The sequence below is a fragment of the Eptesicus fuscus genome, chromosome 4, assembly GCF_027574615.1.
Source record: "Eptesicus fuscus isolate TK198812 chromosome 4, DD_ASM_mEF_20220401, whole genome shotgun sequence".
Classification (NCBI taxonomy): Eukaryota; Metazoa; Chordata; class Mammalia; order Chiroptera; family Vespertilionidae; genus Eptesicus; species Eptesicus fuscus.
Window position 1 is genome coordinate 30,805,967 of NC_072476.1, and position 13,292 is coordinate 30,819,258.

The following is a 13,292-nucleotide window of genomic DNA, read 5'->3' on the forward strand; positions in this document are numbered from 1 at the left end:
CTCCCTCAGGCCAGTAGGTACTTTGAATACATTTCACCCTGTCCATCCTTCCTAAGTTTGCCTAAATTAAAGAAATCTACCTAGTCCTTTAAGTGTATAAAAGCACTCTTAAGTTCTGTTTGGACCCGTGGAATCGAGTGGTAGCTACCACCAACAAAGGAACTTAAATTTGTTTAGGACCATAGAACTGGAAAATGCCAGAATTCCATAGAAAGTGGTTTATTACTTTTACAACAAAATAAGATGCCATTAGAACTTTAAAGAAGAAAATAGCATTAGAGCTTTTTTGCAGTTGTTAATCCTCACCTGAGGATATTTTTTCCATTGTTTCTTCAGAGAATAGAAGGAAGGGAGAAACATCGATGTGAGAGAGACATCAATTGGCTTCCTCCTGCACACACCCCGACCAGGGGCGGGGAGCGAACCCATGACCCTTTGGTGCACAGGCCGACGCTCTAACCACTGAGCCACATTGGTCAGGGCTATTAGAACTTATCTAGACCCTATTTTGTCAGCTGATGAAGTAGATACTTCAATATATAAAACTTTCCAGAAGCAAATGCCTGAGCTGGATGGCACAGCTCACAATTGTGTGGACCCCGAGCTGTCCCACCATTCAATGCAGCGAACTGCTTAGAAGTAGGGCTTGCGCTTGCGGCCGGTGTACTGAGTATCAGGTCTGACTTCCCTGTGAAGAAATAACGGGCAGGAAGAATAGAAGAGTTTCAGAAGAAAGAACAAAGTACTTTTGGGACCCCTCAAGTGTAGGTGAGCCTTTACTGGTCAAGACCTCCCTTTATCCACAGCAGCCTACCCCTGACCCAGGTACTCACTTGCCCTGGCGTCTACGGCGTTCTTTCTTCTCCAGCACCCACTCCCGGGTCTTCCTCACCACCCCTCTCCGTGCAGTCCTGTACGGGACCCTGTGCCGGAGACACAGCTGTGAACTGATGGATGGAACAGCCTGACTGGCACCCAAGTTAATCCAGGCAGGAAAAAACGGTGAACTTCCTTTGAGTTAGGGGCCTTAGATGCCCATCCTATATAATAAAAGCCTAATATGCAAATTGACCAGATGGCAGAAGACCAGTCAGCGGAGGGCAGCACCAGGCCAGCCAAGGCAGGTGCCACTCACTGGCGGGCGCCATTCCCCCGATTGCCCTGCTGGTCACCTCCGGCAGAGGGAGGTCAGGGAGCGGGCCTAAGCCATCAGTCGGACATCCCCCAAGGGCTCCTAGTCTGCAAGAGGGCGCAGGCCAGGTTTAGGCCCCCCCACTCCCAGTGCACAAATTTTTGTGCACCAGGCCTCTAGTTCTACAATAAAAGTTGCATCTTTGAACCACCCCTTCTCCACCATCACTTCCATCATGGTAACATCCACTGGGGTCAAAAGCAATTTATATAGGAGGGCAGGAGGTGCAAGGCCCCACTCACTTGCAGGCATATTTGCAGTAGGTAACCAATTATTAGGTCTGCACACATCCTGCTTATGGAGCAGGCAGGCAGGGGACAAGGCTACTTTTGGGCAACCTAGGCCAGGATTGGTTCACAAGAGTCTAGCAATGTCCACAGAAACTCAGAGACCCAATGCCCACTGCTGCCACTTAAGGCCCAAGTCTGGTGGTGAGGTCAGCATACCCCATCAAGTAGGGGCTCCCAGCAATAAATGTTTGAAGTAGGAAAACAAGGCTGCCCAGCTGGTGACAGCCCTGACAATAACCCTCAAGGGTTGATCTTGGCCTCTTGCCCTGGCTGAGGAGAAAAGAAACCCCCTGCAGCCCCATGGAAAAGAGGCCCTGAGAACAAGGAAAAAGCCTGGGCTCCCAAACCACTTTCCCACCTGGCAGTTGGGATCACACTGTGTCCAGCATAACTCAAACCAAGCAAGGATGCTTGCCATTTAAGTGACTACCATTTCCTGGTAGGGTGGAGGCCAGATAGCAAGAATTAAGGAATGCACAAGTGGAACAATATTGATGCAAAAAAAATGTATAAATTAGGTAAAGTTTCTGTTTTGTTAATCCTCACCCAAGGACATTCTTTCCATTGATTTTTTAGAGAGTGGAAGTGGGTGGGAGGGAGAGAAGCATTGATGTGAGAGCCACACACATTGGCGGCCTTCCACATGCACCCCAACCAGGGCTGGGGATTGAGCCTGCAACCAAGGTACATGCCCTTGACTGGGAATAGAACCTGCGACCCTTTGGTGAGCGGGTCAATACTCTGACCACTGAGCAACACCGGCCAGGGCTAAGTGTTGTTGTTTTTAAAAATATATTTTATTGATTTTTTACAGAGAGGAAGGGAGAGGGATAGAGAGCTAGAAACATCAATGAGAGAAAAACATCGATCAGCTGCCTCCTGCACACCTCCTACTTGGGAGGTGCCCACAACCAAGGTACATGCCCCTGACCGGAATCGAACCTGGGACCTTTCAGTCCACAGGCCAACGCTCTATACACTGAGCCAAACCGGTTTCGGCATAGGGATAAGATTTTTAAAACTTTTAAACTCACATATTTATAAGTGGCCAGAATGTGATTAGAGAGAAGTGATAGTAATGGGAGAAGCCCAATAATACTTCTAATAGGCAAGAGCCTCTTCTCCTTCCCTTCCCAAATCTGGGGACTTGGAAGGGAAGAGTAAGAGCCTGCAGAATTAGGGGAGACAAGGTCTGTGCCAGGCACTGTGCTGAGTCCTAAACAAACATGCTCTCTACACAAGACACTGCCCAAGTGGGTGGCAATATCCCCCCTTTTTAAATAGAAAAATGGATATTCAGGTCACAAAACTTATCCAAATTTACAGTTAGGACATATAGTCTGTAAACACCAGTGTGAGGACAAGAGGGATCCTAAGATGGATGGAAGGAGTTAAACAACTTGTACTTCCTCTGTGAAGCAGGAAATGGGATCACTCACTGGGGGCAAGTGGGGAATGGGCTGAGAAAGGGAGATAAGAGAGATAACTACTAAGGGACAAGCAATCCGACAGCATAAATCTGTGACAGACACAAAGAGCACAAATCATGATTTTCACTACCGGTGGGCCTTCTAAACTCATTCAATTCTCTGCCCATTTTTCCTTTTAAATGTCTTCAAAGTCTTAACACCTTCCACCCATACCAGAAATAACTCCTTCACTATCTTGTAATTATGTGTTCAACAAATATTGAATATCTTTAATTAACAAGATACTCTTCTGATGGCAGGCACATAATACCAGTCTCCACCAAGTTTTCATTCTAGTTGGGGATACAAATAGCCAAGATCTAGAGCAGTTAAAAGTGTTAAGGAAAATAAAGAAAGGTAAGAACTGAACTAAAGATAACAGAAAAATGGCAAGATTTTTTTTTTTTTTAACAAAGAAAAGGGAAAGAATCAGTCTTGCTGCTGAGAAAATAAATGGAAAGAAACAAATACTAAAAGCAAGGAGACACATGGAGCTGCTTTCAGTAATCCAGGCAAGACTGGTGGTGACTTAAGACCAGGTGGGAGTGGGGAAAAGGGTTCAAATTGGGATAGTCATTGAGAAGAGGGGTGCAGGACTTGCAGATGGATTGATTGGCTATGAGATGTAAGGAAGATAAGAATAAGTGAGAATGGTAAAGAATGGAGAAAGGAAGTTGGGGGGTGAAAACCAAGAGCTCTGTTTTGTTCGAGACATCTGGGGGAAGTTCAGGTATGGATAGGGTGGGAAGTTTAGGTATGGGCGGTTGGAAATCAGAGGTGGAATTGAGGCCAAGGATATAAATCTGGGAGTTATAAACCTGTAGTTGGTGTTTAAGGCGGTGGAGAGAGAGAAGGGGTCCAGGTTGGGCCCCAGTGTGCTCTAGAAAAGCAGTTGCCAACCTTTCGGACCTCACAGACCACCAGTGGTCCACAGACCACCGGTTGGCGACCGCTGCTCTAGAAGAGGGGCCAGCAGAGTAGACTGAGAAGGAACAACCAGTAAGGTTAAGAGAAAACCATGATAGTGAGTGGGAGGCCAAGGAAGGAAGGTGTTGAGACAGTCATGGGCTGGCTTATTGAATCAGGTCCTATTGAGCAGGCAAGATAAGGATAAAGGCCCTGGCCAGTGTTCTCAGTGGTTAGTGTCGACCCACACACCAAAGCGTTTAGGGTTCCATTTCCAGTCAAGGGCACATACCTGGGATGCATGTTCTATCCCCAGCTCTGGGCAGGGCTTATGTGGAAGAGGCAACCAATCAATATGACTCACATCAATGTTTCTCTCTCTCCCTCCCTCTCTTTCTCCCCTCTCCCTCCCTTCCACTCTCTCTAAAAATCAATGGAAAATATCCTCGGGTGAGGATTAATGAAAAAAAGATAAAGCAGGGGAAAAACAGAAGTGACCATACATTTGGCAAGACAGGTTGGCGGTGGCCTTGACAAGAGCAATTTGTGATGGGATAGAAGCATAAGCCAGAGAAGAGGACTGAGAGGATGGTAGAGGAGAAAGCAAGAAGAGGCAGATATGAGGAGTTTTGTGATATAAAGGGAAACAAACAGGGTGGTAGCTTAGAGTTGTTAAGAAGTAAAGGGATAATCTCTTAGTAGACATGAGAAATTGTGTAGCATGTCTGTGAGCTGATGAAAATAGCCCAGGAGAGTAAAGATAAGGATGCAGGAGAAGGGACAGTCACAGGGGCCAAGAGGGGATGGGGTCCAGGACATAGGTGGCGGAGGCAGCCTAGGGAAGGAGGGGACAGCCTGTCAGGCATAGCAAGAGGAAAGGCAGAGTAAGGCTGCAAGGCTGCTTACAGACATCCCAGCCTAAAACAGTAGCAGGCACTGGAACAAGGGGTTCCTGGTTCTATTACCATGTTGGTGTCACTGCCACATCTGAACCCGGAACTTGGTGAAAGCAGAGGAAAAATGGAGTGGTCTTGCCACCTCCAGCTCCCTCTGCAATGTCTAATAAACCTAGCGGCAGTAACTCCCTGAACCTTAAGCAGGTTCACCTACGGTTCGCTTTACCTCTTGTTAGTGAATGTGGATTCCTTTGCCTCCTCTTCTTCCTTAATTTCATGTAGGCCCTATAGGAACCAAAGTGCTTTTAGAGCATCCTAGAGATCTCTAAACCCATCTGCCCTACCCCAAAAGGCCTGGGCACCCACCAAGCCTAAGCCCTTTCAACAGGTACTAGGCCCAGCCTCACAAGAAGGGAACCCAAAAGACACACACCTGAAAACTCAGGGTCCCTCACCTTTGGCAGAAAGGTTGATGGCCCAGAAAACAAACACAGGTAGAACCTAAAACAAGAAAAGTTCAAGGAGTCATAAAGCCTTGTAGTGTAAGTCAAGTCCTCATCTTCCCTTCCAGTAGTGCCTCCTGCACTACTACTCTGATCCACACCACCAACCTCTATCCAGCAGTGCAAGCAGCACACTGGCCCGCAGCACTCACTTCTTTGCTTTGGCACTGTTGGGGTAGTCCACCACCACACCACCAGTGAAACCAGCCCTGATGGCCTGGGTCGTAATTAGCTCCAACTGAGGAGAGAACATTGGTGAATCATAGAGAAGCTGGGGGAGCACACTGCTTTCCCTCACTCCTCTTAAGCCAGTCTGGTTCCAGGATGAACTGTGCCTGGGAGAACTAAAGGTCTTCTCTATTAGACTGTTCCCAATTCTGAGTCCCCAAAAGCCACCTAGAGGAAAGTGCAGGCTAGACCCAGCCATGGCAGACAGCCCCCTCAAGGGAATTACAGAACAAGCAATTCTCACTTTCTAGCCCAGGGATCCATCTACCCACTCAAATCTCAGGAAATGAATGACCAATAGTGGGGGCAGACTCATTCATGGTATTAGTCAGGGACAGCTCACAACTTGTCTTTCAAGTCAGTAACTCCATCCTTCTCATTCCTCCTTCATATTGAATTACACTCCATAGAACAGACAACTGCTGATGTTCTCTCAGCCCTCCACCCTATTTATATATTTGGTTATGGAAATCAGTTAATATATCACATTAACCCTACTCCACACCCACCATTCCTCCTTGGGATATCAGATCATAAAATATGTCATCAGGAGCCACAGGAACCACTCTCAGATACTCATTCTCTCCTTTTCCCACCAACTAGCATAAAGACCCTATTCTGTCACTTCCCAATAGTAGGAGGGCAGGTGAGTGAGGAGCAGGATAAGAACAGTTTACCTGTTCTAGGCCCCTCCCCCTTCCCTGTACCTCTAGTAGCCAAGAGGCTCACCTGCTCCGAGTTCTCAGGGTATAGCTGCAGAACAGCTCGGGCTCCACGGACCTGCAAGAAACAGAAACATTCACTGTCTTACAAGTATCCCATGGCGTCTGGACCCAGACACTCCTTTCCTTATTCACTGATATTTGAGTTCCCACTATGTGCAAGGCACTGTTCTTAGGGCTGAGGTTACAGCTATGAACAAAAGAGAGAGCCTCTCCTCTAACTTTTGGAGCTCACATTTTAGTAGAGGAAGCAAGCTAATTTACAGTAGTGATTAAGAGCCAAAAGAAAAATAACTTAGGAGGACAAAGGGATTGTGAGTGACAAGAGACTAATGAGTTTACTTTTGGTTCAAGGAAGGCCTCTCTTAGACACTTGAGCAGAGACCTGACTATATGGGGGAGCTGGTCATTCAAACATACGAGGGAAGAGCATCTTAGCAGAGAGGCAAACACCACCCTGTTGCCCACCTGAGCATCAGCAGTGGGAGGAGCAAGGGGTGGGAGTTGAAGGATGTGGGCACTCTGGAAGGTATGCTTTGTGTGTCCTGGACACGATGTCCCTGTCCTCATTCTGTGAAGTCTATGTCCCCAAACCAACTTCTGATTAAAATTCAGCACAGTGGACACAGGAATTTTAATTTGTCTCATATTTTGACATCAGCACCTTTTGCATTTCATTAGGGAGTGTTAGCCCACTGAATTTTCTGTTTGGGCTGAGGATCACAATAAGGTTCTGCCATTCCATGCAGTCCCACCTCAACAGCCCTGCCATGGGGCTCCTCTACTTCATCACTCTACCTGCAGGGCAAGGGGAGATCTTATACTCACCAGCACAGAATAAAGAGAAGAAAAAAAGCAGTACAGGCGCTTGGCAGGAATGTCTGACTTCTTGTTAGCATTACAGAGCCACTGCACAGCAGAAATGCTAAAACAGAAAGGGACCTCATCAGGAAAGTGACCAGCACACCCCTGCCTCTTCAGGACTCATACACCACACATCCTTGATGTCCAGGTAAAACCCTCCTGCCCAGTCCCTTTCTTGGCACGTGCAGGTCCACTCCAGGTCACTATTCTACAACACTGGACCAAACAGGGTATCCAGAAGGTCGGAATTAACTTCCTTGCAGTTTTTCTACATGTATCTCAAGTTCAAAATTACTCATCATAGCAAGGCTCTCTCTGCCACCTACCCTTTCACACTCCCTTGCTCCAAAATCAAGGGAAACATGTTTTACAGCACTTACAAAGCCTTTCATTCACTCTCTTCCAAAATCAGTTCCTTCTACTTAAATTTTCAAGCAGCTACTATGTCCTTCATTCTGGCATTCCCTTCCTCGGTGCTGTGAACACCCAACCCATTCACAGAACCCCAAATAAACCCTGCTGATTTGTCCCACTGCCTCTCCAAGCTTTTACTTTCCTCCACCACTCTCCTAGGTCAGCACTTATGACCACTTCAATTGTTTCAACAACCCATCTCTCCTTTCTTCGTCTCCTAAATAATCTTCCTAAAACAAAGAACTACTGAATAAAGCCCAAACTTCTTAGGATGGAGTTAAAAAAACAACACCTTCTAGGCCCTTGTCAATGTGACTCAGTGATTAGAGTGCCAGCCCATGCACCAACCGATGTATCGCTCTCACATAGATGTTTCTCTATCTCTCCCTCTCCCCCACTCTCTCTAAAAATCAATGGAAAAATGTATCAAGTGAGGATTAACAAAAATAACAAAAAATCTTCTAGGACCCAAGTCTATACAATCTCAGCTTCCATGCAATCTCTCATACATGCCCATGATCTCTCAGACTCCTTTCCCCACCCACTTCCATGCCTCTGCTCCACTATTCCTTCACTGAGAAACCCTCCTTGATTTCCCAAATTTCTCCCACCCTTCAAGACCCACCCCCAATCCTCCTTTCTCAAAGCTTTCCTGGGCTCTTTTTAAAGCTTTTCTTGCTTTCTTTTTAATTGATTCTAGAAAGAGGAAAGAGGAGAGAGAGGAACAACTTCAATAGATTGCCACCTGACGGAATCACAACTGGGGATCAAACCTGCCACTTTTTGGTGTTCGGGACATTCCAATCAACTGAGCCACCAGCCAGGGCTTTCCTGTGCTTTTCTCTTCACAATCCAGGTGATCCCATGACTCCCCAGTACACAGCCCACACTCAGCCTTGTGTTTAACCAGTCCATGTCTTTTAGCAACTAATTAACCATGACAGGGACTATTTTATTTCCAAACTCCACAGCAGCCTGTACAACAAGCATGTCAAACTCACAGCCCACAACGAATATTTTGCAGCCCAGCCAATATAACAGTATGTAAGATACGTTTTAGTAAAATTTCATAACTTAATTTTCACAATATACTGTTATACATAATCCTACATAATAAAAGGCTAATACGCAAATCGAGCGAATGGCGAAACGGCTGGTCACTATGACATGCACAGACCACCAGGAGGCAGACGTTCAACACAGGAACTGCCCCCTGGTGGTCAGTGCGCTCCCACAGAGGGAGCACAGCTCAGCCAGAAGCCTGGCTCACAGCTGGCAAGTGCAGCAGCGGTGGCAGGAGCCTCTCTCACCTCCCTGGCAGCGCTAAGAATGTACTAAGGATGTCCGACTGACAGCTTAGGCCCACTCCCCGGGGAGCAGGCCTAAGCCATCAGTCGGATATCCCCCGAGGGCTCCCAGACTGCGAGAGGACGCAGGCCGGGCTGAGGGACGCCTCACCCGGCCAGTGCACGAATTGCGTGCACCGGGCCTCTAGTTATTAATAATGAACTACAATGTTAGCTAATGACTGATTACTATAATAGTGTTGGATTCATTTCCCTTACGCACCTTACACACAGGAGCACCATTTCTCTCCACTAATACTAGCAGCGAATATTTTAGCAGCCAAATGCCACATCATTAGTCTTGGACTGACTTGTTTGATGGTGCACAACAGGAAATATTTCGCTTTCAGAGAACAAGAAAAATAGGTTTAGCCCTAACCGGTTTGGCTCAGTGGATAAAGCGTCGGCCTGTGCACTCGAGGGTCCTGGGTTCGATTCCGGTCAGGGGCATGTACCTTGGTTGCGGGCACATCCCCAGTAGGGGGTGTGCAAGAGGCAGCTGATCAATGTTTCTCTCTCATCAATGTTTCTGGCTCTCTCTCCCTCTCCCTTCCTCTCTTAAAAAAATCAATAATATATTTTTTAAAAAATTTTTAAAAGAAAAATAGGTTTATTTGCGTTATGCTTATTAATTTGTGCAGTTATTCAGTTTCTGGTAAGTTAATGTTCAAGTAAAAACATTAATTTTTATTAAAGTGTCCTATTATTTTATGTTAACGATTACTCATTTATTTCAGCCCTTTGTATTCAGCATGTCTCTATTGAAATAAACCTACGTTTCTATGAATATTGAAGCTTTTTTTTGTGTGTGTGGCCCACATAAACTTAAACCTTGTTCATTTGGCCCGTGTTGGCCTCTGAGTTTGACATGCTAGCTGTACAATATCTTACATATAACGAACGTTAAAGGAAAGCTTGCCATACCATCTCACCTCTTAAAAACAAACTAAAAATGGCTATTTACTACTAAAACATACATATCATATCTCTGGACTTTGGTTTTCTACAACTTAGAACATCTCACCCAATCATTACTAAAAACCAATTGCTATCCTTGAAATGTCTTTTTCCCCTCAATCTTGTTCCCAGATGTAAGCTAATTCCTTAGCCTAGAAGAAAATCTTCCAGTACAAATTTTTATTCACCCAGATCCTTACTGCTCAACATACATCACAGGTCTCTCCCACTTCATGATTAAACTATGACTTCCTCTCCTATTCCCTACCTCCACTCCACCAACAAAACACTCACCAAATACTAAACAGAACTCACCACAGAAGACAAAGAACTTTATGTCTTTTAACAGTAACATCAATGGTCTAAGATCCGTTATTAAAGTTCCATGTACACACTCAAAACTTGACTGGTACCCAGAAAGGAGCCCTAAAATGCTGACGAGACTGGAGCAATCTAGAAACTCTCCACCAGAGTCCTTCAAAAAAGCAACGAGATGGCCACCAGGTCCCCCGGCCACCCAAGATGGCCGTCAAGCCCCCCAAGATGGCCACCGGGCCCCCCAAGATGGCCACTAGGCCTCCCAAGATGGTTCCTAGTGGCCTAGAAGACTACCCCTCTCCTACCACACACACTCAAAGCAGACAGAGAAACTATATCAGAGGTGCCTGAATCTTTGGCAGTGCAAGAGAATCACAGCAGATAGTTTTGAAATACAAAAAATACCTATTTGGGGGCCTTGCTCTGACCTTATTAACTTAAAAATCCCATAGGATGTATAATTTTCAGTTTCCCACATGACTCTGCTGCACAGCCAGGTATGGGAAGCAGTGGTCTGCAAACGAAGAGCAAAGCATGAATACTCTTACCTGATACAACCATCAAAGGAGCCCGGTTTGAAGGGAATGCCCTGGCCCATGTCCCCCAGAAGTAGGTCTCCTTGTGCTTCTCGGTCCAAAGCTGCATCTGCGTCGCAGAAGAGTAAGTGAGGGAAACAGACAATATGCATAGCTGCTCCATACTCATGAGGGTAGTCCACCCCAGTGCTAAATAGAACATACTTACCCAGCATGGCAAGGCTGATGTCGATGCCCACCCAATAGTGCCCCTCATCAGAGAGATAATCTCCACTCAGCCCAGTACCACAGCTGGAAGATACAATCAAACAGGGACTCAAAAGTGTGAGAAGCAAAGATGCCCCACAACCTGGGGAACCTGACTGGGCCCCAGGATCTCACCCAATATCCAACAGGAAACAGGGCTTCTCATCAGGCAGATCAAGGAGCTCCAATGCTCGCCCAGTCATCTTGGTCTGCACATCAATCATTCTAGAGCTAGAAAGGCAGAAACACCAACAAGTGGTAAGGTTCTGAGCTAAAACTGTACCCAGACCAAAAGAAAACACCAAGCACTTCTAGGAAAAAAGAACAAGGTGCTCTTTCCTGGTCAATCTACTCAACTACAACTATTTAATATACTTTTTTTACTGATTTCAGAGAGGAAGGGAGAAGGGGAGAGAGATAGAAATATCAATGATGAGAGAGAATCATCGATTGGCTGCCTCCTGCACACCCCATGGGGATTGAGCCCGCAAACCAGGCATGTGCCCTGACTGGGAATCGAACCTGGGACCCTGCAGTCTGTAGGCCAATGCTCCATCCACTGAGCCAAACTGGCCAGGGCTCAACTACAGTTATTTAAAAGTAACCCCAATAACAGTGACATGTTATTTTGTTGTGACACAAATTATAACTGCACCTGATGCAAAGCTAAAGGGAACAAATCACTTAACTAATGGCCAACCATTGGGTATTTTCAAATCTATCAGGCTTTGATGTAGTATTACTTAAGAACAAGTTTTCTGGCTCGGCTGGCATGACTCAGTGGTTGAGCATCAACCTATGAATCAGGAGGTCATGGGTTCAATTCCCATCAGGGCACATGCCTGGGTTGCAGGTTTGATCCCCAGTGGTGGGCATGCAGGAGGTGGCCGATCAATGATTCTCTCTCATCATTGATGTTTCTATCTCTCTCCCTTCCTCTCTAAAATCAATAAAAAAAAATTAAAAAAAGAAAAAGAGAACAAGTTTTCTGGAAGAATTACCCACCATATATGACTCTCAGATATAAGGATCAAGAATGCACAACAAGCCCTAACCGGTTTGGCTCAGTGGATAGAGCGTGGGCCTGCGGACTGAAGGGTCCCAGTTCCATTCCGATCAAGGGCATGTACCTTGGTTGCAGGCATATACCCAGTAGGGGGTGTGCAGGAGGCAGCTGATCGATGTTTCTCTCTCATCGATGTTTTTAACTCTTTATTCCTCTCTCTCCCTCTCCGTAAAAAAATCATTAAAATATATTTTAAAAAGAAAAAAAAAAAGAATGCACAACAAAAATCTACAGAAGTGCTGTCCAGGAGAAACATAATGCAAGCCACATGACTTTCCAGTGGCCACAGTTAAAATGAAATTAAATACGTAAAATTAACTAATAGTTAACCAAATCCAATGTACCTAATAATTTTTAACCCAATATGCTAAAATTATTTCAACATGTAATCAGCATAAAAATGATCAATAAAGTATTTTACATTTTCTTCATGCTAAGTAATTCAGACACTGATGGCTACTGGTTACCGTAGCACAGAATAGGTCTATAATATATCTGGCTTTCCCAAGATCAAGTATCTGTAGAATTCTCTACAGGGTGGCTGATCAAAAGGTCTGGAAGTCTGTTCTAGCCTTCACCTAGTTACAGAAATAACTACCCTCTATGAAATTCAGAAGCTACACCAACAGTTGTCAAGAGGGTCTCGTGAGATTATACAAATAGGGGCACACAGTAAACATTTATGAACATTTTTCTTCCCCCCAAGAGCATTAACCACTTATACATATCCACTGCCTCCTGCCTATTTCACCACATGTTTAAAACAAGCTGTCACAATAAACTGAAAACCCAGATAAAAATACGATCACTCCCATATTAATGCTGAGGTAACTGAGGCCCAGGTGGTTCGGAGATTTAACTAAAGTCGCCTTTGCCAGTGTAAAAGAAAATGGAATCAACCCAGGTCCCTTCCTCCCAACCCAACCGCCCCAAATTCTTCATGCTTTCCAAGCAATGCCCCAAATGAGGGCAACTGGCGGGTCCCCACCCCCGACGCCGCGCAACATCCAGGCTCCCTTACTTGCGCATGTATTTCTGGGCTTCATTCTTGTCGTAAAACTGCGGGAAAAGAGAAAGAGAAAAGGGTAGTTGGGGGAGAAATCAAGACGCTGAGGTTCTTTCAGACAGAAGGGTGCCCGAGGGCCACAGGACTCACCAGCTCTGGGGGGCCACCGTGCTCCGGCCGGCGCCCGCGACACGCCATCCCCACGCCTCAACCACACCACCGCTGCCGGGGGCTCCCGAGTCCGGCTTTTAGAGCATCAGCGCCGCGCCTGCCTCGTAATACGCATGCTCCGCTCCTCTCCCCGCCTTCTTTTCTACTCGATTGGCCACAAGG

At 46.0% G+C, this 13,292-nt stretch overlaps 1 protein-coding gene and 1 non-coding gene across 5 annotated transcripts; both read right to left on the reverse strand.

The window, feature by feature from the left end:
* Window positions 1-203: 203 nt before the first annotated feature.
* BUD23 (BUD23 rRNA methyltransferase and ribosome maturation factor) lies at window positions 204-13,273 on the reverse strand. 4 transcript variants are annotated; one of them, XM_054714844.1, is made up of 12 exons: window positions 13,110-13,258; window positions 12,975-13,012; window positions 11,023-11,118; window positions 10,850-10,932; window positions 10,654-10,750; window positions 7,035-7,131; window positions 6,214-6,264; window positions 5,409-5,494; window positions 5,209-5,254; window positions 4,980-5,038; window positions 834-947; window positions 204-688 (listed from the first exon to the last, which is right to left on the reverse strand). In XM_054714844.1, exons 1-12 carry the CDS (start codon window positions 13,155-13,157, stop codon window positions 634-636), a joined length of 870 nt encoding a protein of 289 aa, XP_054570819.1. In that variant the 5' UTR covers window positions 13,158-13,258; the 3' UTR covers window positions 204-633. The 4 variants fall into 4 exon arrangements, with proteins under 4 accessions (XP_054570819.1, XP_054570818.1, XP_054570820.1 ...); XM_054714843.1 differs by having other exon boundaries at window positions 834-968; XM_054714845.1 differs by having other exon boundaries at window positions 834-923; window positions 13,110-13,255.
* LOC114231635 (small Cajal body-specific RNA 20) lies at window positions 1,665-1,796 on the reverse strand. The gene has a single exon (XR_003617617.2). It is a non-coding gene; the product is annotated as a small Cajal body-specific RNA 20 (non-coding RNA).
* Window positions 13,274-13,292: the final 19 nt, after the last annotated feature.

Bases quoted from the DNA above. Each gene is read 5' to 3' on its own strand.
- BUD23 (XM_054714843.1), bottom strand. From the start codon at position 13,157: ATGGCGTGTCGCGGGCGCCGGCCGGAGCACGGTGGCCCCCCAGAGCTG. The intron at 13,013-13,109 runs GTGAGTCCTGTG...CTTTTCCCGCAG, and splicing joins ACGGTGGCCCCCCAGAGCTG to TTTTACGACAAGAATGAAGC. The intron at 689-833 runs GTGAGTACCTGG...ATTTCTTCACAG, and splicing joins CGCCGTAGACGCCAGGGCAA to GGAAGTCAGACCTGATACTC.